The following is a 26,030-nucleotide window of genomic DNA, read 5'->3' as shown; positions in this document are numbered from 1 at the left end:
CATGGGAACAGGGCCTACGTGAGTGTCAGACAAGGCTAGGGGAACCCTAGGAGTAAAAACCATTCCCTTTCTCTAGGGAACCATGGGAACTTCAGTTCTGCGGAAAGGTCTAGGAATCTCTGCTCTCAGCATTCTCCCCAAACCACAAATTTCCAGGGTTTTTTTTGTTTTGTTTTGGGGAAAAGTTCTGATACTAAAACTGGTATAAAATTAATATTAATTTGAAGTTGGACACATGTACTTACAGGGTGTTTTTAAACAGAAGGCTTAACACCATGTCTGAAATGCAAACCAAACGCACCACACGTTGATTAGAATATACATTTGGAACTGGGTTTTTCTGATCCCAACCCCCCCTCCAACTGGGTTAATATTGAACTTCGTGTAAAAATAATAGGGAAGAAGCTCACAGGTATTTAAGCCTTGCATGAAAATGCTCTTAGGGCACAGATTCTCCTCATGCTTAACTCAAGGAAGTTTGGAATTTTTAATTGGGGGCAGAGAACAGATACTGGGGATACTTCGTTCAACAGCTTTAGGTCCCTATGGCTCTCTCTCTTCTGGGGCTCCCTAACAAGGGTGGCATCTGGGGATATAACCTACAGAGCTTTTTTAAAAAATGGGGGACAGCCTATTCAGGTATTACCTTGGCATATCAGCCTTTAACCTTTGACTTGTGTTACCGTCTCAGTATTTAACCTGTTTACCTATGCTAGTTTAACTAACCCTGTCCCCCCAATATTTAGAAAACCTAACTTTCATTTTATTTTTTGCAATTTTATTTCCCCTCAAAAGATTATATACAGTGGTACCTCAGGTTAAGTACTTAATTCGTTCCGAAGGTCCGTTCTTAACCTGAAGCACCACTTTAGCTAATGGGGCCTCCTCCTGCTGCTGCGCCGCCGGAACACAATTTCTGTTCTTATCCTGAAGCAAAGTTCTTAACCTGAGGCACTATTTCTGGCTTAGTGGAGTGTGTAACCTGAAGCGTATGTAACCCAAGGTACCACTGTACTTGCGCACACCTACTTAATTTTTTTTTAATGGTCACATAATTGAGCTGGGGGCTGAGACCCAATGTGTTGAGTGCCTCATATCATGTATGGGGGGGGGGGCTACCTTCTTATTGAGTTAGAATACCGCATGGGCCCAACAACGGTTTGTAGTTTTACATGCTTGCCCCCCAGAGCGGTCAACTGCTTCCCCCAGATCTTTGGCTGACATCACCAATGATGCCAAAGGCCATCTTAGAAGACTGATGGAGAGGCAAGAAGGCCCAGGAAAGCCTGTGGCTCTCCCTACAGAAACAGACCAGGCCTATCTTTTGGGAGGAGGGCACCTGTGCAAAAAAGGGGGGGCAGTGGGATCTTTCTCCCCCCGCACCCTTTCCTTATGCTTCCAATGTGGCTTTGCAAGCCTTTCCTCCCACCCCCTTTGAAGGGCAAAGGTTTCCAGCCAGTTCTGGGCTCCTTTTCCTCTGAGGGCGACGAAGGCCTCTTCCTCACCTCCCCAGCCATCCCCTCCTCACCGGAAGGTGGAGAGCAGCTGCCTCCTTCCCGCGCCCAGGTGAAGCCCGGACCGAAAACAAGCCCAGGAGGCCTCCTCCTCCGGTGCAGCTGCGCCAGCCTTGCCTTCTCCTGCTTTCCCCGCACCCGCCAAGAACTGCAAAGCCCGTCAGCCGGAAAGAAGGAGCAGCCGCCGCCGCCGCCGCCGCCACACGGTACAATTATTATCGGTAGCATTATTGATAAAAGGGGGAGGGGAACGAAGCAGCATCATACCATACAGAGAAGCAACCCGAGCGCCGCTGGCAACCTACCGCCTGCCTCTCCCTTCATGGCGTGATTGGAGCGGGATGCTCCGGCCACCCTCCTCCCCCCGAGCTTATTTTGGTGAGGATTCTCGGGGGTTTGGAGTTGTCCGCCCCGCGTCGCCGGTGCGCAGAGAGGGCGTGACCCGGGAGGGGTCGGGGATGGTGGGAAGGAGGAGGAGGAGGAAGGAGGAGGAAGAATAGGCGGTGGTGGCGCCCGGCAGCGAGGAGATCAGGGCGAAACGGTGCGAGCAGGTTCCTTCTTGCTCGCTGGCGCTGCAGTCGCCCAGCAACAGCTGTTCCCCGCGAGCATCCACCGGCGCGCACCGAGCAGCCGGAGAGGAGGGCGACACGCGCGCACGGCGCCTCCCGCTACAGGCGGGGAGAGGGCCGGCGCCAGGTGGGAGGCGAGGCATCGGTGGCATGCCTTCCGCTGGGGGGTGGGGGTCCCGAATTTCCTTCGCCTTCCCCTCCCGTTGGGCCCAATCCTCCTCCTCCTCCTCCTCGCTGCGTCACGCCGCCCCCCGCGCGCTTTGGATGGCGCAGAGAATGGGGATGGCGCCCAGTGGCCCCAGATCCTCCTCTCCACCAGAGAAAGAAGGTCCAGCCACCACCACGCGAGGAGGAGGAATTGTAGAGTTGGAAAGGACCACGAGGGTCACTTGGTCCAACCCACTGTGGGACTCGAACCCACGACCATGGATGTTGGGGGTGGCAGGGCACCCACCTGTCCTGTTGCAGAACCAGCGGTGCCAACTTGAATAAAATAGTGGGGGGTCCCAGGTCAGCCTCACCCTGCTTAATCATCGCATGACTTTGGGACATGCACACCACTTGAATGGCAATGCCCCTAGAAGCTGGCTCCTATTTCCAGAACCAAGCTACAGTGGTACCTCGGGTTAAGTCCTTAATTCATTCCGGAGGTTCGTTCTTAACCTGAAACTGTTCTTAACCTGAAGCACCACTTTAGCTAATGGGGCCTCCTGCTGCTGCCGTGCCGCCAGAGCACAATTTCTGTTCTCACCCTGAAGCAAAGTTCTTAACCTGAAGCACTATTTCTGGGTTAGCGGAGTCTGTAACCTGAAGCGTATGTAACCTGAGGTAACACTGTACCTGCAAGCAATGGGTCAGTTTGCAGAAGCCATGCCTGACTCCGTCGGGTTGCCAGTTGTGTTGCCAGAATGCGCCACAACATCATCTAAGTGACCTTAGCGAGCATTTCAATTAAAATATTCTGATTATTTCTACCGTTTGTATTGATTTACTTGATTGGGGAGGAGAGCTACCCTCCTACCCCCCTGGCTACGCCCATTCCCAAGACCCTGAAGGCTCATGCTCTACCGAATGAACTTTGTCGCAGGCCAGGAGGAAGAAACTGAGCAGGTGCCACTTACGCTGGCTTTGCCCTCCCTTGGTGGCCCAATGTGTGGCTGGAGCCCGGTGGAAGTGGTTGGGTGGAAAGTCTGGAGGGGGTGCAGGCAGAGCCAACCCATTTCAGTTTGGTCCCCTGGTCAGAGGAAACTGATCAGAACCCTAGGATGATTGTAAGTGAGAAAGCAGATGGCAAGGTGCTGCAGGAAGACGGAGGTTCTTAGAATCACAGAATTGTAGAGATGCAAGGGACCTCCGGGATCACCTACTCCAGCCCCCTGCAATGCAGGAATCAATCATAGCTGTCAATGTTTTCCTTTTTTTAAAGGGAAATTCCCTTATTCCGAATAGGATTCCTCGCAAGAAAAGGGAAAAGTTGACAGCTATGGCAGGAATCTTTTGCCCAACGTGGGGCTCAATCCAAACCCACAACCCTGAGATTAAGAGTCTGACGCTCTACCAACTGAGCTATATCAGCACATAGTGGGGCAGAATTTTCTACTGTTCCGTTTCTCTGGATGACCTTGGTTTTTCATATTATGAGAAAGTGTGTGTGTGTGGGGGGATAGAACCTGTCTGTTATGTACTGAGTTTAATAGGATCCAAAAGGCAGCAGTCTGATTGGTCCTAGAACAATAGGATCCAGAATGCAACAGTCTGATTGGTCCACAGGAGCCACCCAATCCAGCTCCAGGTGGAAAGGAATCCGCAACCTGATTGGCCTACAGGAGAATCCCGGAATTAGCCAATCACATGGGGCCCATTGTGTAAATAATGTATATAAGGCAGACATTCTGGGGGAACTTCCATTCCTCCTTGCCACTATGAGCTGAATAAAGAGCATGAAATCCATTCTCGACTCAGAGTATATTTCACTTTCCAATTTGTTACCATGCATAATTTTATGTAGCCCCCCCCTTACTTGCCTCCTCACCCTCTAAACAAATGCTCCCAATATCATAAACAACTGTATGTAGCTAGTGGAGTCAAGCCTTCAGCAAGGTGTAATATTGTGTGGTGGAGGGGAGAATTACAATAAGTGTGTCACTGTTCTCACCTGCAAAGATCTGGGAGGTACATAAAGGTCATTTCATGCATGGCATTTCACTAACGTGGGTTTCATTGATTCTGAAGCTGGCCTTTCACTGTGGTCATAGAACATTCTTAGTTTATACAGTTGCATAAACCACAAAACAACCATACCGTGTACAAGTTATTAGTGTAGTGGATGTGTTCAACAGAACCTGATTTAGATGGTGAAAATGTACAAAGGCTTGTGTGAATTTTAGACACTTCTCTATTTTTGCCACATAGACATATGCTAGCAATGGCAATCCTTGCAATGAGTTCTGGAAGCATGTCTTCTTCACAGGGGATCATTATGGCACGTTTTTCGTCACACAGGTACACATGGCATGTTCACATAGCAAAACAGAAAATTTTCACATAAACACCCTGACAGCATACATGGGGTGTACATTCTTTATTAACTGCACCCATGTGTGCAGACACATGGTATGTAGGGTTTCTGTCGCTTCAACATTTGAGTAGAAGAAAGAATCTTTTGTAAACCTATGAACAGCAGTATTCATGCAAGGAAGTACGCAACATGCAGACCTAAATGTTCTCAGTAACAGTCATTTAAAAGGACACAAAACAGGCACGGATTCTTGCCTAAACTGAATTAAGCTTATTCCATTTTAACTCTACAGACTGGATGAATAGGCACTAAAATGGGAAATGTGATTCAGCATAGGTAAATATAAAGTTATGCACATGTGTGTGTGGTAATTTGCCATATGCATGTTCTTCGGTGATCACTTGTAGCCAAATAAGATTGTCTTCCATGAATATGCTCTTAACTGTGTGTCCCTAAGTGACTGTGGAGGCCAATTCTGGATCCACACATCCTTCCACAGTGGGGACATAGGTTTCCAGGTGGGAGTTGATCATGGTGAGGATTTGCCAAACACGCCTTCTTCTTAGCTTGTTTCTCCCTTTCGTTCTGAGTTCATGGTTCTTTAAAGTCCATGATGCCTTTGGTAGAGGCTGTTCTCCAGTTGGAGCACTCGCAGGCCGGTGTTTCCCAGTTGTCAGAGTTTATACATTTATGGGGTCTGAAACTGAGCTGTACCTTGGGGTCAAGGTGGGCAGCTCAATGAAGATGTCAACTCAGCTGTGAGAAAGACAAGATCATTGTTAAGGATAACTAGGAAAGGGGTTAAAAATAAAGAGCCCATTATAACTATGCTGTTATACAAATCCATGGTGGGACCCCCATGGTGGTCTTGGCTGCCACTCCCAGTCCCCAGTCTAGCTGCCTCATTCTGGATTAATTGTAGCTTCTGGGTCACCTTCAAAAGTAGCCCCACGTAGAGCGCGTTGCAGTAGTCCAAGCAGGAGGTAACTAGACCACTTAGAATACTCTGAGCAGTTATGGTAACCCCACCAGGGCATTGCAGAGCTGGAAAAACGTTCAGAAAATGGCGACCAAAACAAACAAAGGGCTGGGGAAACTCCACTCTTAGAAAAGGGCATGCACCACTTTAGAAGAATGGTGTAGACAAATTCATGGAGGATAAAGCCGTGAAAGGCTGCTAGCCATGATGTCTATGTACCACCTGCAGTGTTGGAAGCAATAAGTCTCTGAATATCCACTTTGCAGCTTCGCTATGTTTTTGTATATGTTGGAAGCCTCCCAGAGTGGCTGGGGCAACCCAGTCAGATGAGTGGAGTATAAATATTGTTGTTGTACTATTTTATTGTTGTTAGCCACCCTGAGCCCGGTTTCGGCTGGGGAGGGCGGGATATAAATAAAATTTGTTGTTGTTGTTGTTGTTGTTGTTGTTGTTGTTGTTGTTGTTGTGTTTCGTTGGCCATAGTGAGAACACGATGCCGGACAAGATTAACCTCTTGCCTGATGGCAGCAGGGCTTGTCTTTCCTTGGCTGCTAGATATTGTGCTCCTAACCAGTTTATCGATTAGGCTGAAGTTTGAAGGTCTTAGGAAGACCATGACATTAAGTAACCTATTAATGCCTCCAAAAATATTGGCAGAAAAAATATATTTACTGACAAGCAGCTGGATACATTTTTTTCTTGCAGTGCAGTTCATCCTTCTCCATTATATTTTATTCCTAGGAATATGTTGCTACTAGGCAGAATTATGCTGTGGGCAAGACCATCTCCTTATGAGAACTGACAGCTGGATAGTGAAACTCAACAGCAAAATCTTAATTCCATACCAGTCAATGCGAGTTTGTGCAATGCCACAGCTGAAGTGACACTGGCTTCAAGGAGGAGGAATAATAATAGTCATAGTGATGAAAAGTGTTAATTTACACAATATTACATCAGCTAATATAATTCATCATCGCAAAGAGGTATATTTGCACTTGCACTTGACAAGAACTGTATTTATTTTGCTATATATATATCTCCCCCTTACACTGGGAACTCAGTGACCATTACAATTCAAAGCAGGTGACAATATATTCATTTGCATCTGGTCTTGCTTTGGGATCAAAGTGCGCAAGCATCTGTCATTTACATCAGTGGGATTGAAGAGTGTTTTGCTTTGACTGGATCATGCCCTAGATCTGTAAAGTTTCTTTCAGATCATCAAACAAACCATGTAATGCAAAGAGACCCAGTAACAAAACTTCAAGTGTATTAAAATGGAAGGCTTTCTGAAACCTTGCCCTTCTGAAACTGCGAAATTGCTGTAAACAAAACATAGAGTTTAGGGCATCCTTTATTGCTTCTGGGACTAAATTCAGTATGCACAGCTCTTTTTTATTTTATTTTATTTTATTTTAAAGAAAGCCAGACAGCACCTGTGGGCTATCAAGCTGCCATTAGGCAATTGGTGAATCTGCAAAGATTATTCCAAAGTAACCGCTTGGCTAAGCTGGCTTAGCTCTTTTTCTTTTTTTTTCATCACATGAGTTGCTTAGCTCTGAAAGGTTTGTTGGGTTAGTGCATCCTAAGGGACAATTCCCAATGATTCTCTCCTATCTTGTGTCTGTCCACAATCTGAATGCCAGTTGAACCCTTCATAAGACAGGAACATAGGGAGCTGTCTTATACTGAGTCAGAACATTGATCCATTCTAGAGATCAGCCTTGTCTCCTTTGACTGGCAGTGTTTCAATCAAGAAAAAGAGTTTCAATCAAGGAATATTTCCAAGCTCCACCTAGACATCCTAGAGATTCAACCTGGGAGCTTCATGCTTGGCAGATGCTCTACCGCTGCAGTCCTTCCTCAAAGATATGAGTGCAATAAACTTTTTATGATAATAATAATTATCATTATTTATTTATACCCCACCCATCTGGCTGGGTTTCCCCAGCCACCCTGGGTGGCTCCCAACAGAATATTAAAAACACAGTAAAACATCAAGCATTAAAAACTTCCTTAAACAGGGCTGCCTTCAGATATAATAGTTGTTTATTTCCTTGACATCTGATGGGAGGGCGTTCCACAAGGTGGGCGCCACCACCAAGAAGGCCCTTTTCCTGGTTCCCTGTTACCTCACTTCTCACAGTGAGGGAACTGCCAGGAGGCCTTCGGAGCTGGACCTCAGTTTTCAGGCTGAACAATGGGGGTGGAGCCATTGTGTGGAAGAAAATGATGTTGCATGTACCCCTCTTTGTTTTTGCTATCTGGGGAGACTTGTAAATACCATATTTTTCACTCTATAAGACACACATTTCCCCCTCCAAAAATTAAGGGGAAATGTGTGTGTGTCTTATGGAGTGAATGCAGGCTTCTTGGCTTCAGCGATAGCAACGCGAAGCCTCTGAAGCGCAGTGGGAGCGCTCTCGCCGCGCTCCAGAGGCTTCAGGTTGCCTTCACTGAAGCCTGGAGAGTGAGAGGGGTCTGTGCGCACTGACCCCTCTCGCTCTCCAGGCTTCAAAGATAGCCGCCTGAAGCCTCCGGACTGCAGCCGGAGCTCCCGCTGTACTCCGGAGGCTTCAGGTTCCTTTCGCTGAAGGGTAGCTGCCCCTTCAGCTAAGGCGCAGCACCCCTTCAGCTAAGGGGGAAGAGAAATGGAAGGGGCTCCGTTTCTCCTGCTGCTTCGCTAAAGAGGCGCTGCGCAGAGAGGGGGAGAATTTTTTTCTTGTTCTCCCCCTCTAAAACAAAGTGCGTCCTATGGTCGGGTGCGTCCCATAGAGCTTAAAATACGGTAATCCCTTACCTCACTCTCTCATAACACCATGTTGACATGCAATGAAGCCAAATGTTCAGGAAAAGATAAAGTACCGTATTTTTCGTCCTATAGGGCGCACCGGCCCATAGGACGCACCTCGTTTTTTTGGGGGGGAAATGAATAAAAAAAAATTATTTCCCCCCCCCTCCGCCCTGGCTGCCACCCCAAGCCTTGCGCTCACCTACCCAAAGCACGGGGCACCCTCCGGAGGGCTCCCCGTGCTTCGGGCGACAGGCTGCTGCCCCAAGCCTCCCGCACCCGGCGGGACCTCCTGCCGGGCGTGCGAGGCTTGCAGACACTCGCCCAAAGCACGGGGAGCCCTCCGGAGGGCTCCCCGTGCTTTGGGCGACAGGCTGCTGCCCCAAGCCTCGCGCGCTCGGTGGGACCTCCTGCCGGGCGTGCAAGGCTTGTGGACACTTGCGGGGGCTGCAGGCTGCTGCCCGCAAGCCTTGTGAGCCCGTAGGAACTCCCACTGGGCTTGCAAGGCTTGCGGATAGCTTCTGGAGGCTGGAGAGCGAGAGGGGTCGGTGCGCACCGATGCCTCTTGCTCTCCAGGCTTCAGCGAAAGCCTGCATTCGCCCCATAGGACGCACTCAGATTTCCCCTTCATTTTTGGAGGGGAAAAAGTGCGTCCTATGGGGCGAAAAATACGGTACTTCTTCCTGCAGTACCAGTTTCACCAGTTTCTGGAAACCACCAGAGGGGAGAGTGCTCTAGTTCTTGAATTCTGCTTGTCAGTTTTCCATAGCATCTGGCTGGTCACTGTAAGAAGAGGATGCTGAACTACATGGTCTACTGGCCTGAACCTGCAAGCTCTTCTCATGATCTTATTAACAAGAGTTCTAAAATGGCCATTGGTAGTGATCAGGATTTTTTAAACAACAACAATAATCCTGGTTATAAAGGCTGTCCCTCTGAGTTCACCAAGTTTGCTATCCAGCATATAGTTTATTTTTAAACATACTGAAAGTGTTACAGTTCTCTGAGGAACAGATCCAAGACTAACATCTGTAATGTTTTCTCACCCGCCATATAATATTAGTAATGGACAGCTGTTGTTTAATGACTGGTACATTTTTAAAAGACTGCTTAATGCTTCAAGGCAATGCAGTTTTGGTGTCGCATTAATAGATTTTGATTATCTAATGCTGGCATCTGATTAATGAGGTATGATTAATGAGGAACTTTAATAATGTTTTGGTGTGGTGTCTAAATTGGTAGGCCATAGTTTGTGATCAGACGTTAAAAACAAAACTCTGAAGTAGGTTTGCAAACCATTGTTTATGTTAACCATAGTCTTGTTGTAAACCTTCTTCAATCAATGATGGTTTCAATGTGATATCTGACTTGACAGGCCAAAGCTGAAGCTATTTTTCTGCCTGGAGAGACTGCTGCCCTGTGGAAATTTAATTGAACTAATGAAAATGAATAGTGAGAGGATGGATAATTAGAGCAGATAGGCAACTCTAAAGCATGGTTTGCCTGCTCAAATGATAGTTTGGCAAGTCCTGTATTTGGCATATGATCTAGTTTGCTCCTCAGCTCTGACTTGCTGTTGGCCTTGCCTGATCTGACAGTGACCTCGGTGTTTCACAGTCATTCCCACACCAGCAAATGCACAGTCTGGATCACATTCTGCTTCAAATTTGTTTTGTTTTGTTTTACAGCTCAACCCCTTCCTTGGAAAAAATGTAAAACATGAACGCAACAAACACACGTTTGCAAATCAGCACACCATACCTAGAAACATCACTGCCTACTGTTCCCAGTCAAGTGGGTTTGTTGCTGCATAATGTGAAAAACCTACCTAACTCCCTTAACCTTGAGTGGATGGATGAATGTTTTGACAGTGGAGTTGCTGTCAGTTTGATGACCTTGACAGTCTTCCTGCTCTGCTTATAACATAGTTTTTGCACACTAATAAGGAAGGGGGGGGGGAACAGACCTGTTTCTTTCTAGCCAGCCTGAAGAATTTAAAGCATTCACCTGAACTCTAACATTACACTCTTGGATACAGTCGGAAAATAATGTGAGCGTTTTCTGCCAAGCCTGACAAACACACATTTCTCCCCAGTTTTTTTTGGTGTGATTATCTCAAAAACTTCCATTAATCAAAGCTCACTCAAGCTAACTTTTCCCCCAAATACTTAGGGTGCCTCTCTTTTGAGAACAAGACCGTTTGCTCGAAACTGTGAACAGGATACTTTATTATGTCAAAATAAACCATCTGGCCGTACAACTGTTTCTAATTACTTCCCTGCCTAGACTGTAAACTTTGGGGTTTGGCACTGGCCTTTCCTTCCAGAATGCTGCCCAAATCCAGCTTCCAGGCAGCTAATCAAAGGCACTTGGTGGAGCACAGGAGGAAGGAGCCAGTTCTGGCCAGCTCAGAACTCTGCAGACCTTCTGGGTCTGTCTGTGTTTCGGACTCCGCAGGAGAACTCTTCATTTACTGCTTTCCTGGGATCTAAGCATGCATACTCAGGGGCTTCTCAGCTTGGTGCCGTTTCTATTCATGTCTTCACTCTTCGTCCTGCTGCCTGTTATTTCGCAAAGTTTCTCCTTGTCCCTGCGGTAAGCTAGGATTTTAAGCTCTGTTGTTGTTGTTTTTCCAGCAATTAGCTTTTAGGGGCCAGGCAACAAGTTGCAAGGAAGAAGCCTTAAAGAGGTATTTCTCTCCCTCCCCCTCCCTTCCCCCCCTCCAACCTGCCGCTCGACTCTTTGTAAAATTTGAGCAAAAGAGCAACAGCATATCTGAGTGCAGAAGCAGAGCTGTAGCTGTAATTTGCATTTTGACATCCACATTTGAACTTCAGAAGATACATAAGATATCCCAGATCAGATGGGTTAGGCAAAAATGTGTTGTCTCTTTTGAGCATTATCCTGATGAGCACACGTTAGAGCTTCCTGCGATTTACTGACTTTGTTTTTTCTGGGCTTCATATATTTGCCAGTCAAACTCTGTTAATTTGTAGCACGCCAGCGTCACCCCTATTCATGGTCCTGGTAAAAACAGCTTTGCGGGAATCTAGCTATAGCACCCTGGACTAATTTTGGTCGTATCCTAGGAAAACTTATAAGGAGGAGAAAAGACACAATGGCTATAAATTCCCACAGTGGCTATAAATTCAGGTTAAGATGCATAGCAATAGGGGTATAAAGTGTTGCAAATTCCATTGCCTGGGATTTGCATCTTGTCAGCTTGTATTTGAGCCCTGCTGCATTCCACTTTGGACTTCATTCCAGATAGCTCAGTTGGTAGAGCATGAGACTCTTAATCTCAGGGTTGTGGGTTCAAGCCTTACCTTGGGCAAAGGATTCCTGCGTCGCAGAGGGTTGGACTAGATGACCCTTGGGGTCCCTTCCAACTCTACAATTCTATGCTTTGCCATAATAAATAAAATATTTAACTCCATACTTCTTTAAAAAATAATAATCCAGGAGTCTCATCTGGATGCTCTTCTTCTTGAATAAATAAAATACTGTTGAGCTATTGCTTTAAAATGGAACAAGATTTGGTATTAGGCTGGTCGCAAGGTGTTGGTCATTCCGTGCAGTTTGATATCCGGAGGTTTAAAAGGAAACTAACAAGGAAAGAAATGTGTGCCATGTTACATTACTGAAACAGTTTTATGCCTTTATGTAAACTGCCTGAAATGTGGCTTTAACATTTTTTCAAATGAATAAAGTAAATACTAACATTCTGATGGGGCATATATATATGGGTCATGTCACCCATTTGGTAGAATCCCAGCAGCAATAATTTTGGGGCATTCTGATTGGGAAGGTTGGCAAAGATGGGGAGGGAACGGATGAATTAAAATAATAAGCTCCCCAATATGATTCAGTACCTTTTTCTGGAAAAAAATAAACCATCTTCCCATCCAGAACATTAATGTACTGTCAAAAATAGAGATGACACAGGACACCTTGCTCGGCAACCTGCAGGAAAGTATTTGCTAGGTTCTCAGGTTTACTTCGGTATTCAGTTATATAGACCACATTCCTATGAGTCAGTGCAAGTACCAGCCTTTCCAACTCTTGTTTGCATCTTCACAGCACCCCCAAGAGGAAAGGTACTGTTATTCCTATTTGTGGTTGGAGTGGGAAAACAGAGTAATTCAAGTGTAAGTTGTGTGTGGCTGATAGTGATTTGCCCAAGGGACAGTTCATGCTGCTCAACCCTTCTGTGCAATTTTGCACACAAATGCCGGAGGAGAGAATAGGGGCATGAACAAAGCTGCTCTCACAGGAAGGCGGCACCCATTTCCTTGCTGTTGCTGTATTCCAGGATTACAGAGACAGCAGCCGACTCCCCACCCAAATTCACACGAGCTTTTCTTCATGTAGTCGGTGTTACCTTTGCATGGAGGGCTTTGGGAGTGTGAACCTGCCGGGCAACTATAAAATAAGATTGTGGCTGAATCCCCACTCGGTTACAATGCTCGCTGTGGGTAATCTTGGGGCAGTCTCAGTTTATGCTTCCTTAGAGGATTGTTGGGATGCGGGTGGCGCTGTGGGTTAAACCACAGAGCCTAGGACTTGACGATCAGAAGGTCGGCGGTTCGAATCCCCGCGATGGGGTGAGCTCCGTTGCTCGGTCCCTGCTCCTGTCAACCTAGCAGTTCGAAAGCACGTTGAAGTGCAAGCAGATAAATAGGTACCCCTCCCGCAGAAAGGTAAACGATGTTTCCGTGTGCTGCTCTGGTTTGCCAGAAGTGGCTTAGTCATGCTGGCCACATGACCCAGAAGCTGTACGTTGGCTCCCTTGGCCAAGAAAGCGAGATGAGCAACGCAACCCCAGAGTTGGCCACGACTGGACCTAATGGTCAGGGGTCCCTTTACCTTTACCTTTAGAGGATTATTACATGGTCAAATTAAGGGTAACCTTTCCCAAGTGCCTTTAGAGCAAGGCCAGCATGCACATGCAATAAATAAATAAATTATATCTAGCAAAGCGTTTTTCTTCTTCATTTGAAATGCAGAAACAAAGTTGTTCCTGAATGCAAGCATTACTGAAATAGCACTGGGTTCTCTTTCAAGAAAAAGCACACATCTACCGTACTGGTGTGAATTTTTGAGCCACAAGTCAATGTTAGTGTGTGGATTAACGGATTTTAATATCTAGCCACTTAGTCCCATTATTATTTAGAGCCCAAAATAAATGTTTTTCTTAAAACCCAGAAATTGGTTCCCCACCAAGTTTATTTCCAAAATAATCTGTGGGCTGATTGCCGAATGTGCACAACCCAGCAGCACAAGTTTCTACATCATTTGTGTGATTTTTTTGTTTGTTTTTACAACTGGTTGTCTTCTTAATTCCTTGCAGGAATGGTTGGGGAAGGACCTCGCCTTGCCGACTGTCCCTGACGGAGTCAGAGCGCAGGTGTCGAATCCCTGGTGGAAAACTCTGCAGTGGCAGAGGCCAGTGTGACTGTGGGGTCTGCATCTGCCAAGTGACCGAGCCGGGCAAATACTATGGGCCCCTCTGCGAATGTCATGAGTGGGTGTGCGAAACCTACGATGGAGAAACTTGTGCAGGTAAGCAAGTCTCAGCAGCTCACAGAGGTCCACAGTATGCTTCAAACGTAGTCATGACATCTCTGTGGCCATCTGTACTGTTGGTAGGTGCTGGCAAATGATGGGACTGGAAGCCTTTACTATTGGGTTCCTGTATGAGTAGAGAGTTGTGGGAATCTTGGAGGTTCTCCATGTGAAGGCAGAAAAACTGAGCTGGTTGTGGCCATTTGGCGATACAGTGGTGCCTCGCAAGATGAAATTAATCCGTTCCGCGAGTCTCTTCGTCTTGCGGATTTTTTCGTCTTGCGAAGCACGGCTATTAGCGGCTTAGCGGCTACAAGTATAAACTCGTTCCCGCAACTGCAAACCTCGACCCCTAGGGAGCATCTGGCCATTGCATAAGCCTCGTCCGGCCTCTTAAGCAGTCCCTCCTGATGCGCTTACATAACGCAAGCCCCGACCGCCGCCATCCCAGCGACCCCGGAAGATAAGATCTGCAGCAAGCACCCCGCACCTCCGATCCCGGGGCGTGCTCAGCCAAAGCGTCCCCAGACACCAGTCCCGCCGTGCCTTTGCGCAGCGTTCTGCAGAGCGGAGCGATGAGCCCGGCCGATCGCAGACAGGGCAAGTGGTGGCGAAGGCGGAGAGAGCGAGGCCCAGAGGGAGGAGTCTCCGGCAACGCCATCGACGGCCCCGCCGCAGCTCCGTGTCCTGGAGCCCTCTGGCTGCGGGCTGCCTTTATTTTGCTGCAGGAGCCTCCTCTGCACCGGGATCCTCGCACGCTTCCTCCGTCTCTCCATGCCTTTTAGGTGAGTGGCGCGCTTGGGCTGACTTTGTACAACCCACAGCAGGCCTTCCCTCAGCCGCGCGACCGGAGCCCGCCCTTGCGGTCACTTTGACAGGCGATAGCGCCAGCCTCGGTTCGGGGGCACCGGCTGCTGGCAAATGGGTGTCCCCCTTCTTCCCTTGACGGGGATCATCTTCCCCGCTTCCTCGGAGACGGGCAGGCAAAACTTTTCATGTCCCCCCCCGCCCAGTCTGCCCTCCTCGGGATATAGCGGTTGCCGCGCGCGCTAAGAGCGCAGACGGGGAAATCCCACCCCGAGCCGGGTGTCGCCACCAGGTCCCCTCCCAGTTCTAAGGCTGAAGCCTAGGAACTTTTCGAAGCGGCACAGGGCAGCATCACCACTGGCTGTGTTTCCGGCCGCTAATAATGTATCGATTGCTATTACTAATACATAGATTCCCCGCTGCCGCATAGATAGATTGGCGGTGAAAGCGGTTTGCGTGGCAATTCCCACCCCATCACCAAGATGAAGTAAATAAAGACACCGGACACCAAATTTAGGTTAATGGGCGAAAATGGCCACAACTTTATTGATTACAGGAAAGAGCGGTATTGGCTTTAGGCATTGGCCCTACCAGACTATCCGGTCTAACCAGGAAGGGTTAAACACCAACTGGGGGAGCCCCCGAGATGTACATCCCTGGGTGCCCCCCAGGGGGTCACCGCTCGGGGGCGCGCTTTAGGCCCTAGCCTCCGTAGGTTTCAGACGAGGCGACGCCCCCCGGAGTCCTTTAACGAACTACCCTTCAAGAATTGGGGGAGGTGATGGCAAACCTCCCCCCCAACCACATTTGCATAACAATACCCCGGCCAATGCCTAACCGCCAAAACCAGGAGTTGTGACGTTTTGCTACGAGGTAGGCGAAAAAACCAAGTGGCTAAAAAATACAGCCAATTGAGCCAAATGGAAAAACTCCTACCAGGCCCCTTGCGGCGACCAGCCGAAGCCCATAGCAAAGTCCAAATGCAAGCCTAGAGCCTAAAGGGTGGGTGGGTGGGAAACCGCTGCTGCTGGGGAATGAAAGGGGCGAGCCAGGGCTGCCCCGACCTTAAGTGAACCTGGGAGGGCCCGCCCCTCGCGGCAGCCGGTTGGCTGCCGCCGTGGGCGGTGAATATTGATGAGCTGAGGGAATCCCTGCTTCTCGCGGGCTGACGCTAGCCCCGCGAGATTGTTGATGGGGTCGTGAGCCCGCAACCCCACCCCCTCTCGAGATCGGTAGTGGCTTTGTGCACGGCGCGGATCAAGCCCTTCGTCTTGCGAAGCAAGCCCATAGGGAAGATCGTCTTGCAAAGCGACACAAAAAACCCTTTCGTCTTGCGCATTTTTCGTTTTGCGAGGCATTCGTCTTGCGGGGCACCACTATAATGACTTTGGTTGAGCATGGTTACATGGTTAGCACGGTCCATGATTGAACTTTGGTTGACCCACTATGTTTAGGGTTAAGGTAATAAAGACTGGTTGATTAGAAGAGTCCTGGTTCTTCTGAGTTTCTAAATAGCTAGAGACCATGTGAGACTCCTTCAGTCTGTGTCTAGCTGGTGAATTAGTGTGGTGTAGTGGTTAGAGCAGCCTTCTCTAACCTGGTGTTCCCCATTTGTTTTTGACTGTGACTCCCATCATCTGTGGCCATTGGCCACACTGGTTGAGGCTGATTAGATTTGTAGACCAAAAATATGAAAGGCAACAAGTTGCGGAAGGCTGGTTTAGAGTGAGACACTTGCACTGGTAAGACCCATGTTCAAATCCTGACTCCACCATGAATTTCACTGGATGAGAAAGTTGTTCTGAGGTTAAGGGCTGGTTGGAGAACCATGCAGATAACACTGAATTCCTTGGAGGGAGGTGGAATATAAATGCAAAAAATGAATAGGTTTTTGTTGGAGACTGATGTTTATTTATATGCCATGACGAAAAAGCTCACTTGCTCATTTCTGCACCTTTAAAAGCATGAGAAGAGGGTAGAATTTTTTCTTCTGGTCAATTGGCACTCTTTTTTATAAGATGGCAGCATAAGATCAAGCAGATTGGGGGAGTGCATGTGGGACCAAGAATGAAGGAGACTTTTCCTATTGGAAGGTGCCTTTTGTATAAGGGGTTCCCCCCAAAAAAGACTTACCATAGGCTGCCCCTAGTCAGGAAGCACACCTTAATACACCCGATACCAGAGGTGGGGGAACTTTTCAGCTTCATGGGCTAGATCCTTATAAGGCTCTATCACATAAGCCAAATTTGACAGGTGGGCAGGGCCACCCACCCTGTCAATCAATTGATGTCACAAGTGACATTAGGGGGGTTGGTACTTTGAAGGCCCAAAGTTGGGACGTCAAAACTTTTAGCACTGCTAAAGGGATGTTTCCCCTCCCTTCCTTTTGAAACTGAGCAGGTTCAGGGTGTGCAGGACAGCTCCTTGCAGACAACTTTCTCGTGCATCTCAGCCAATCAAGATCATCTTTCTGCTTGAAACAGGGTGCAATGAGTCCATGCCCAAAGCTAACATCACCAGCCAAATTGGACACCCTGGCAGACCTAAAAATAGCCAGTGAGCTGGAAGTTTTCCCTCCCTACATAGGCTATCCCACAGGAGATTCTCAGCTTTATTACAAGGACACCTCCCTTCAGCCCAGCTCTAGCAAAAAACCAAAGAGATGAGCTTTGAATTTATTTTCCAAAAATCAGTAGAAAGAGATTGTAACAAAATCTTGTGAAATAGGGGTAGCTCTAACAACTGTGCAGCCTTTTGTGACAGCTTCCCTTTTAAGGCAACGAAACCAAATGCCCAAGTATAAAGGAGATGCTTGTTTGGGGTATGGGGAGGGGAGAAGAAAAGGGAAGGTACAAAATCACACACGTAGGCTTGAAATCAAAAAGTCAATCTAGCTTAGCTAGTTATATGGGTTTCATAAGATGTGCAAAAGAGAGGTTCTGAGAGAGAGCAAAGATATATATAGTTTTATTTGAATGCTGCTTCTTCATAGCCAAAATCATGCTCAAGACTGCTTACAACATGAAAAAACACATAACTACAAACATAATGAAAGCAATCATGAACAATAAATTAAGCATCAAAAGTACACAACCAAACTGAACAATTTCCACATAAATCATAATAAGATATAAAATAAAATAAAAATACCAAAAAGTAGTATCAGTAACAGCAGCAACCCTCCCCCACCAGCAATACCCCAGCCCAAGAGTTTTTTCAGCCACCTCAGCTTTTATAGCTGGAGTCAAGTCAGGGCCCCGCCCTCCAGGACTAGTGGGGAAAGGCCTGCCAGGACTTACAGCCAAGATTGGCTCTGGCCTTTTCAGCAGCCTCAGCTTTTGTAGCTGGAGTCAGTCAGCATATTCCACACCCTCGTCTGGTTGCCAAGGGTCTTTCTGGTTTGTGGTCTGAACGGTTAAATACTGCATTTCCCTTTTTTGGAGTCTGTAGATAAGGCCATGGCAGTTTTGGGAGCAGAACCAACTACTCAGTGCCATGAAGTTTGTGCACTCCACATGCTATGTGTAGACTTCATCATTCATGCTGAATGCCTTGGGCACCACCCCCTGCGCACGCACGCGCACACCCACACACCGATTCCATGTATACACTGCATGAAACAGGCCCTAGTCATACTAATCTTTGATTTAATTCCATCCTCTCTGTGTAAATCTTCTTTAGTGTCCACTGTGCATTAACACTAGATTCTGGCACATGGTGTCTGCTTGGGCTGCAATCCTCCACTTGCTTACCAGGGAGTAAATTGGGTTGAATCCAGGGCACAGTATGAGCAAACATGCGTAAGTCTGAGCTGCACAAGAGCCTCAGACTTGATGTGAATTGAAGCAGTTGTAAGGCATGATCACAATGTTAGTATTTTCAGCTGTCTGTTTTAATTGCTCACATTCTGTTGTCGGGGTTAAGAGTTTTTAAATAGCTCAATAACATGGGAACAGAGGAAAAACTGCAGTCTTTTCATTTGTCAAAGGACTAGGGACTGTTCGCTGGTGCTTTTTCACATCACATCCTCTCTGAATATTTGTACCGGTTCCATGTAACGTGTCAACTTTTCGGGCCAGACACCACAATTAGGTCAAAGCAAATGTTACAGAGAGTGCCATTAGTAACAAATGCGTTCCAGCAATGTGCTTGGCAAATTTCATTGGAAAAGAAATAGCAACTTATTTTAACAGCAACGTTGTTAAGAATAATAAGTCCAATAATAACAAACCCCTATAACGTGAATGCTTTTTAAAAAGAGAAATTAGTACTTGGTCCCTGCTGCATCATACAGAAATGTTTAATGTGCTCACACAGAACACTGCTGCTTAGGATAGAATACATGGACCCAAAATGTCACGCAGAAGATTTTCGGTGCAAGAGTTCTGCTTTCAAGGAAGCTGCTTTTGACAGGTGCTAAACACAATGGAAACCAAGTGTAATTCTACATTTTCTTGTGGATGTTTGAAACTGTTTGCTGCCACTGAATTGACTTTTTTTGTTGTTGACACTGCTGTTATCTCACCGTGAATGACCCCAGCCAATCAGGGATCACATAATGGATATGATGACATCACAGGTTCACTTAAGGCTTGATGACAGTGAGAGCAAATAAAGTTGCATATCCCTTGCTCCGTTAGATATTGCTGAGGCGTGTATATGTGTGCAAAATATCAGACTGATGTTCACTGTTTTGCTTGGTGTGCTGCAATGCCTTCTACTTTCTGTATAAGCTGAAGCTGAAAGTATCAGTATTTTTTCTGAAGCCTAACTTCCCTAAAGTTTTAACGATACTGATTTTTCCACCATAATAATTACTGAGTTCAGTGAGAGAATTTGGATCAACTGCTTTTAAACTGCTTTCCCCAAATGGCAATGCTTCATCCTACCATAAAGGGATCAATTCACCCTCATAAGAATTAGCATGGAGGTGGGGTCATTAAGATGCAAAATACCATATCTGAATAGTGGCAGGTAAGATTATCCTATATAAAACCTGCTATTCTTACTAGGCAGCCTCACCAACTTGAGACCACCAGACATGCTTGGTGGTCCAACAATGTATTAATAAACTACCTTGTTTTATGACTTTGAGGACTGCAAAAACAATAGTGTGATCTGCATTCAGGCTGCTGGGTCACAAATTCTTCATGCTTACCATGAGACAAAAACAAAAATGGTTGATACAGGTGGGGATCAAGAATTATTATGGTGATATACACAGACAGTTAACGTCAGTTTTGAGTCATACTGTATATTAGTCCTTGCCTCTATCATGTTTGGAAATCTGCTATAGGTAGAGTTGTTTTGGGCATGATATTAATGTTGACTGAGGATAAACTGCCATCTTATTTTTCATTCTTATTACAGTACGTGGAAACAGTCTCATTTTGTTTCTTATTGTGCTGTTCAGTTTAATGTAGACTTTTTAGTTAATCTTTGCTTTGAGATTAATGCTGGTCCTGGGAAGGTTAAATGAAAATGAATCCAAAGGGTGGCTTATAGTTCAAACGCGGGGTATCTGTTGATAATAAAACAGATTGCAGCAGTCGTGTCTTGAGGAAAGCAAGGCAGAAATGTTTTTTTATTCTTGTAAGTACCATTTCCCAAGTGTGTGTGTGTGTGTGTGTGTGTGTGTGTGTGCGCGTGTGTGATATATATATGACATGACTCTGGCATGAGGCATCCAGCATGTGTGAAGAGGTCTGTGTGAATCTGAACTTATGATATGGTTTACCTTTGTAGATTGTGGCATGAGTGTAAGATTGACATAACTCCCAATATGACAGGAGGCCCTCCATGATGAACTTTGGTGACCCTGGAACTTCTAGTCTCCTGAAAGCCACTCAGGCATATCCTGAGTTCACCTGCTTGATGAAGCAGGTGACCCTCACCTGTTCCAAGCCTCCTTCAGCTGAGGAATCCCAGACCACTCACACCTGGCCAGCTAGTTTGCTGGGCTGTGAACCTTTGCCTGCATCAGCCTCTTGGAGCACCTCTCCCGGTACTCCCTATGCCTCAGAGCCTGGCGTGTTTGTGGCGACAGGGGCGCCTCTGGCTCTGGTGATGGGTCCTCATGCTCTGGCATGCTCTGGCTCCATCCCCTCACCATCCTCCATCACCCTGTGAGTACTTCCTTACCCATTCCTTGCTTGCTCCAGCCCTGGCTACACCCATCGTTCATGGCAGCAATTATGTGTTAAACATCATGCAGATACCTCTGTTTATGTGCTTGAAGGCCTTTGCAGTAGCTCCGTGGGATAAGTTGACAGAAAAGTGGCTTCGTTGTGCCCTATGTCAGTGATGTGGCACCAAGCTAGCAGGTAAACTGAGGATGTCTGTTCCCCGAAACTCTGTGTTACGTATTGGGTGGGAGGGAAGGGAGGGAGATGAGATCTGGTGCTTTAGATGTTTTGACAATGAAAAGGAGACATAAAGTGGGATGTGGTTTTCCATTCTGCTGTCACTTCAGGTTTGTCTATCCGGAGTAATGTGACTGACTCCTTCCGCCCATATGTCTTGCTAAATCACACCAACAGCTGAAATAAACTGTGACAGGTAGGGTCAGAGACCTTCTCCTCTCTAGCTCTCTCTATTCTGATGACTTCTGGATATTAGCAGTAGTAGCATCTGGTACATAATTAAGCAGGGCTTTCAGGAGTGGCTTTGGTTTATGTCACAGCTTCATAATGGAAGTTGGCAGTTGGATGTCAAAGTCAAAGTCTTCCCCCGGCTGTACATATCATTAGACTGGTGTAGTTAAGGCACTCCACTTCCTGGAGTCGATGGCACACCGTGATCCACATTGCATCAGACCAGTTTTGATGGCTCCACACTTAGGGGATGGAGATATAGCAATGTGGGAGGATGTCCGTCAGTGAGAGGAAGTTCTCAACTGGAGAAAGCAGATGGGGAGAAATTAACCCTCATTGCCTCATAATACTAGAGCTTTGGATCATCCAATGAAGTTGACTGTTGGGAGATCCAGGACAGACAAAAGGCAATGCTTCTTCATACTGTTGTCTAGTTGTACATAACCTTGCCTAGGCAGGAAAATGGAAGCATGAGGGTACTCATAGGAAAAAATTGCATCTTCTTCCTCATTACCCAGAACTGAGACGTGGTTTAGTTGAGAGTTCTGTTCAAATCAGGACTTGTGGTTTATTTTCCACAGACAAACCATCGCTGTCAACCAAGAACAGATCTTGGCTACAGCTTGTGGTTCTCTTATGGAATGAGTCAATCTATGAAATCAAATTTGGATGTTAGCAGTAAGGGAAATCGTGGCTTAGTCACCAGTAAGACTAGAGGAGGAGCAAAGCATATGTGATCTTTCCAGGGGGGTTCTGAACGCTTACACATTTACACTTAGCTATGCACAGCATTCCTGCCAACCTAGCAGTTCGGAAGCATGTCAAAGTGCAAGTAGATAAATAGGTACCGCTCTGGCAGGAAGGTAAATGGCATTTCCGTGCACTGCTCTGGTTCGCCAGAAGCGGGTTAGTCATGCTGGCCACATAACCCGGAAGCTGTACGCTGGCTCCCTCAGCCAATAAAGTGAGATGAGTGCCGCAACCCCAGAGTCGGCCACGACTGGACCTAATGGTCAGGGGTCCCTTTACCTTTTATGCACAGCATAGCTTACATAGCCCAGCATGCAATCTGGGCCTGTGCATAATTAAACTACAGTGGTACCTCGGGTTAAGTACTTAATTTGTTCCAGAGGTCCGTTTTTAACCTGAAACTGTTCTTAACCTGAAGCACCACTTTTGCTAATGGGGCCTCCTGCTGCTACCGTGCTGCCAGAGCATGATTTTTGTTCTCATCCTGAAGCAAAGTTCTTAACCCGAGGTACTCTTTCTGGGTTTGCGGAATCTATAACCTGAAGCGTATGTAACCTGAGGTACCACTGTATGGACTTTACTACCATGAGATGTATTGATGGCCACCAACTTTGGGTGGCTTTAAAGGGGATTAGGCAAAATCGTGGAGATTTAAGGCTATTGCTGGTGACTACTTCTTGCGGCTATGTACCGCCTCCAGTATGAAAGGCAGTATTCTTCTGAATACCAGTTGCTGGGGAACACAAACAGGAGAGTGCTGTTGTGCAGGTGTCTTCCTTGTGGGTTTCCCATAAGCATCTGCTTGGCCATTGTGGGAAACAGGACACTGTACTAGATAAGCTTTTGATCTGATCTTGCAGGATTCTTATGTTCTTTGTTGAAATGCCTGAACATATACCGTGCAGTACATAATGTTCCTTGGGAAAGGAAAATGTACAAGTGCCGTGAGAGTTTCTTTATTAAGCCTTTGGATGAAATCTAAATCTGGTTGTTGAGTTGGAATGAAATGGCTGAAATGTTTAAGCCTTTAAATAATATTAGCATTCTTTATGTGACCCTGGGGAAGGGGCTCTAGGGCAGGCAGCTCCCACCACTCTCCCTCACCCATCCAGTCCCTGACATCAGACCACTACCTGGAGAACAGAGTGGGGCCTCCCCCCCCCCAATAGAGAAGCTGGCCTCATCATTTCAGTTTACATCACAAACTCTTTCAAACACCCTTCCTTGCTGCTTCTCAAAGAACTGAAATATTTGCTAGCTGGCAAATGTGTGAAAACTACTCGGGCAGGTGTTAAGCAAACCTAGAGTACAGGTTGCCGAAGCAAATGCTGTTCTAAGTTTATGTTCGTTATGAATGAGATGGTTATGTAAAGAATTTTTCACTTTGCAGATACAGCCTGTGGCCTGGCTGTGGTGTGGTGTAACCATGGGTCTTCTGCAGTTGCAAATGTAGTAACTTTTTTAAAAAACACACACCACACATTTGTAAATACTTCTCATAGGCTTGATTCTTGGCTCTATTTTTAATTATATATCATTTTTGCCAACTTATACAGTGGTACCTCATGTTACATACACTTCAGGTTACATACGCTTCAGGTTACAGACTCCACTAACCCAGAAATAGTGCTTCAGGTTAAGAACTTTGCTTCTGGATGAGAACAAAAATCGTGCTCCGGCGGCGCGGCGGCAGCAAGAAGCCCCGTTATCTAAAGTGCTGCTTCAGGTTAAGAACAGTTTCAGATTAAGAACGGACCTCCGGAACGTATTAAGTACTGAGGTACCACTGTATTTGCATGTTGGCTTCACAACAGCTATGGGTAGAACACCACTGTGAAGGAGCATGCTGTCTGTAAAAAGGTATTTATATGAAACATTGATCTGATCAATTGAGGGGGGCTGATATTAATGTGTTCATTGATTCTAGGCACACAAAAAGTCATTCTTAAAACAAAACAAAAAGAAAAACGAGCTTAGCTTTCCCTTCTTTGGTCCTCCTTTAGTTGCTTGTGTTTCATGTCCCTGGGGAATATGATAACATTTGCTGTCCTACCATAAGTTGCTGTGCTTGCTTCGTTTTCTAAGTGGTTGGTAAACGAAATAGGATGCCAAATAGGGCGGTGTTAGAAATGTAATTTGGAGGCCTGTTTCTGGAATAAAAATAAATAAATCATAGTTGTTGCCATGGAATCCGACAAAACATTTTTAACCTTTTGAATAATGAATTGTGGTCCCCAGGGTCTCTGGAACAGTAATGCAAGGCTTCCAAGAAAGCCATTGACAATAATTGTTTGAATGCAATGTTGCTTTTGTGGCCCGTATTCCCAGATGTGCCTGAAGGCAGGCTTCTAGATGGAAGGAAAGAAGTACGAGATGAGGAAAGAGGAGAGAAACTGAGAACGAAAACTAGACAGCAGATATGTCTCTTACAAAAACCTGCAAATAGTAGCAGATGGCATGGTCAGGTGGAGGCGCTTACCTGGCCTTCCCACAGGTGAGTGAGTCTCTGTTGTGCGGTGAGTGGGGAGAGGGGATGGTGGTGCAGTGCAAACGTACCAGCAGGAGCAGCAGATTGGCTCTGTCGATGCATTTGCACTACACCAACCTAACTACCCCCTCCCGCTCCCGGTAGGCAGCAGCAGCCAGTGGCGTAGCGTGGGTTGTCAGCACCCGGGGCAAGGCAAGTAATTTGCGCCCCTAACCCGTGGATTTGCGCCCCCTAACCCATGGATTTGCGCCCCCTAACCCTAACCCCCAGATGTTGCGCCCGGCCCCCCCTGCACCCCCACGCTACGCCACTGGCAGCAGCCCACCCCATCAGACTGCCAACTGCTGCCTGTAAAGTTGATCTATATTGCATCTTTTACTACTTAAAGAAATACTGTGAAGAAAACATTACTGGTGGGGGAATCTGGTGGTTTTTTAATGGTATAATCTGCAACATTCCACTGACACAATAATAGTGCTTTAGTACTGGATTTTTGCTAGAAGGTCCACATATTATTCTGCTTTATTACTTTATTTATTTTTGAAATTACTATACCGCTTTATATTTTTAATAAAAATCTCAAAGCGGTTTACAGCATATTAAATCAATAAATTGTTCTGCAATACTTCCCCAACGTATAACGGTTATTGCTGCCTTCATTGTAGCAGAGGACACCTAAGGCAATAAACCAAAACCAGAACGTTTGTTGTGTGAAAAGGTACAAGATTTCCGCAGCAAGCTATGGGACTTGAACCAAATGGAAATGAAGCTATAAGTCTATCCCAAAACCTTTGCAGGAACAAGCCGTATTGAAAGCCGGATTGTGCATAACTGCCCTGATTCCATCACAAGCACAAATAATCACCAGTGCTCATCTGGAGTGGCCCTTGATTTTATCTGGACCTACTGAGGCTGCTTCTTCCAAAACAGGATTGCTGAAACTGAAGAGCCAGAGAGAGAGATAATTTACATTTTTTATGAATTAACTTTTGCAATATCTGTCATATCAATGCTCGAATGATGGACTGGTAGTAGCAGGTTGCCTCCCTTTGCTTACAGACTCCCCAGCTGCTGTTCTGAAGGTTATGGGGGTAAAATAATTCAAACACTGGTTCATACCCCAGTTAGTTGTCTGTTTTATAGACCAAAATATATGACACAGTCATGCCTGTGGTCAGATCCTCTGCATTTTTAAAGAAAATTGTAAATGCAGTCACAAACTCCCCAGTTCTGATTAGGGCTGTGGCCATGAAGGCAGGTATTTTTGCCTCTTTCCCCAACCCCATCACATTCTCTGTCCCAATTGTCCTTGGAACTGTTTGCTCCATGGTTGAGGAAAATGGATACTTGCCCTGCCGTTGCTTTTGTGCTATCCTTCATGGGGCAAGAAGAAAGTCCAGGGGGGCAGTTATAAACAGGATTGTGATGTTAACATATGAGAGTTCTGGAGGTGAAA

General features: G+C 46.4%; 2 protein-coding genes across 5 annotated transcripts in view; one reads left to right on the top strand and one right to left on the bottom strand.

Moving 5' to 3' along the window:
- NALCN (sodium leak channel, non-selective) overlaps positions 1–2,226 on the bottom strand; it is a 187,514-nt gene extending 185,288 nt beyond the window's left edge. For 3 of the 4 annotated variants that reach the window (XM_082218533.1, XM_082218532.1, XM_082218534.1), the window contains exon 1: positions 1,820–2,225. The gene's annotated coding sequence lies outside the window, so the exon portion shown is untranslated. Of the gene's footprint in view, positions 1–1,819 lie in introns of all 4 variants that reach the window. The other variant, XM_082218531.1, reaches the window with a different exon arrangement.
- Positions 2,227–10,693: 8,467 nt separating this feature from the next.
- Positions 10,694–26,030, top strand: part of ITGBL1 (integrin subunit beta like 1) — a 127,602-nt gene continuing 112,265 nt past the window's right edge. Inside the window, exons 1-2 of the mRNA XM_082218741.1 lie at positions 10,694–10,966; positions 13,722–13,933. Coding sequence (XP_082074867.1) covers positions 10,866–10,966; positions 13,722–13,933 — 313 coding nt within the window. The 5' untranslated portion in view covers positions 10,694–10,865. The remainder of the gene's footprint in view (positions 10,967–13,721; positions 13,934–26,030) is intronic.

The sequence above is a fragment of the Podarcis vaucheri genome (assembly GCF_965113315.1).
Source record: "Podarcis vaucheri genome assembly, chromosome: 4".
Lineage (NCBI taxonomy): Eukaryota > Metazoa > Chordata > Lepidosauria > Squamata > Lacertidae > Podarcis > Podarcis vaucheri.
Note: the sequence above shows the minus strand (reverse complement) of the source record. Positions and strands in the feature narration are given on the sequence as shown.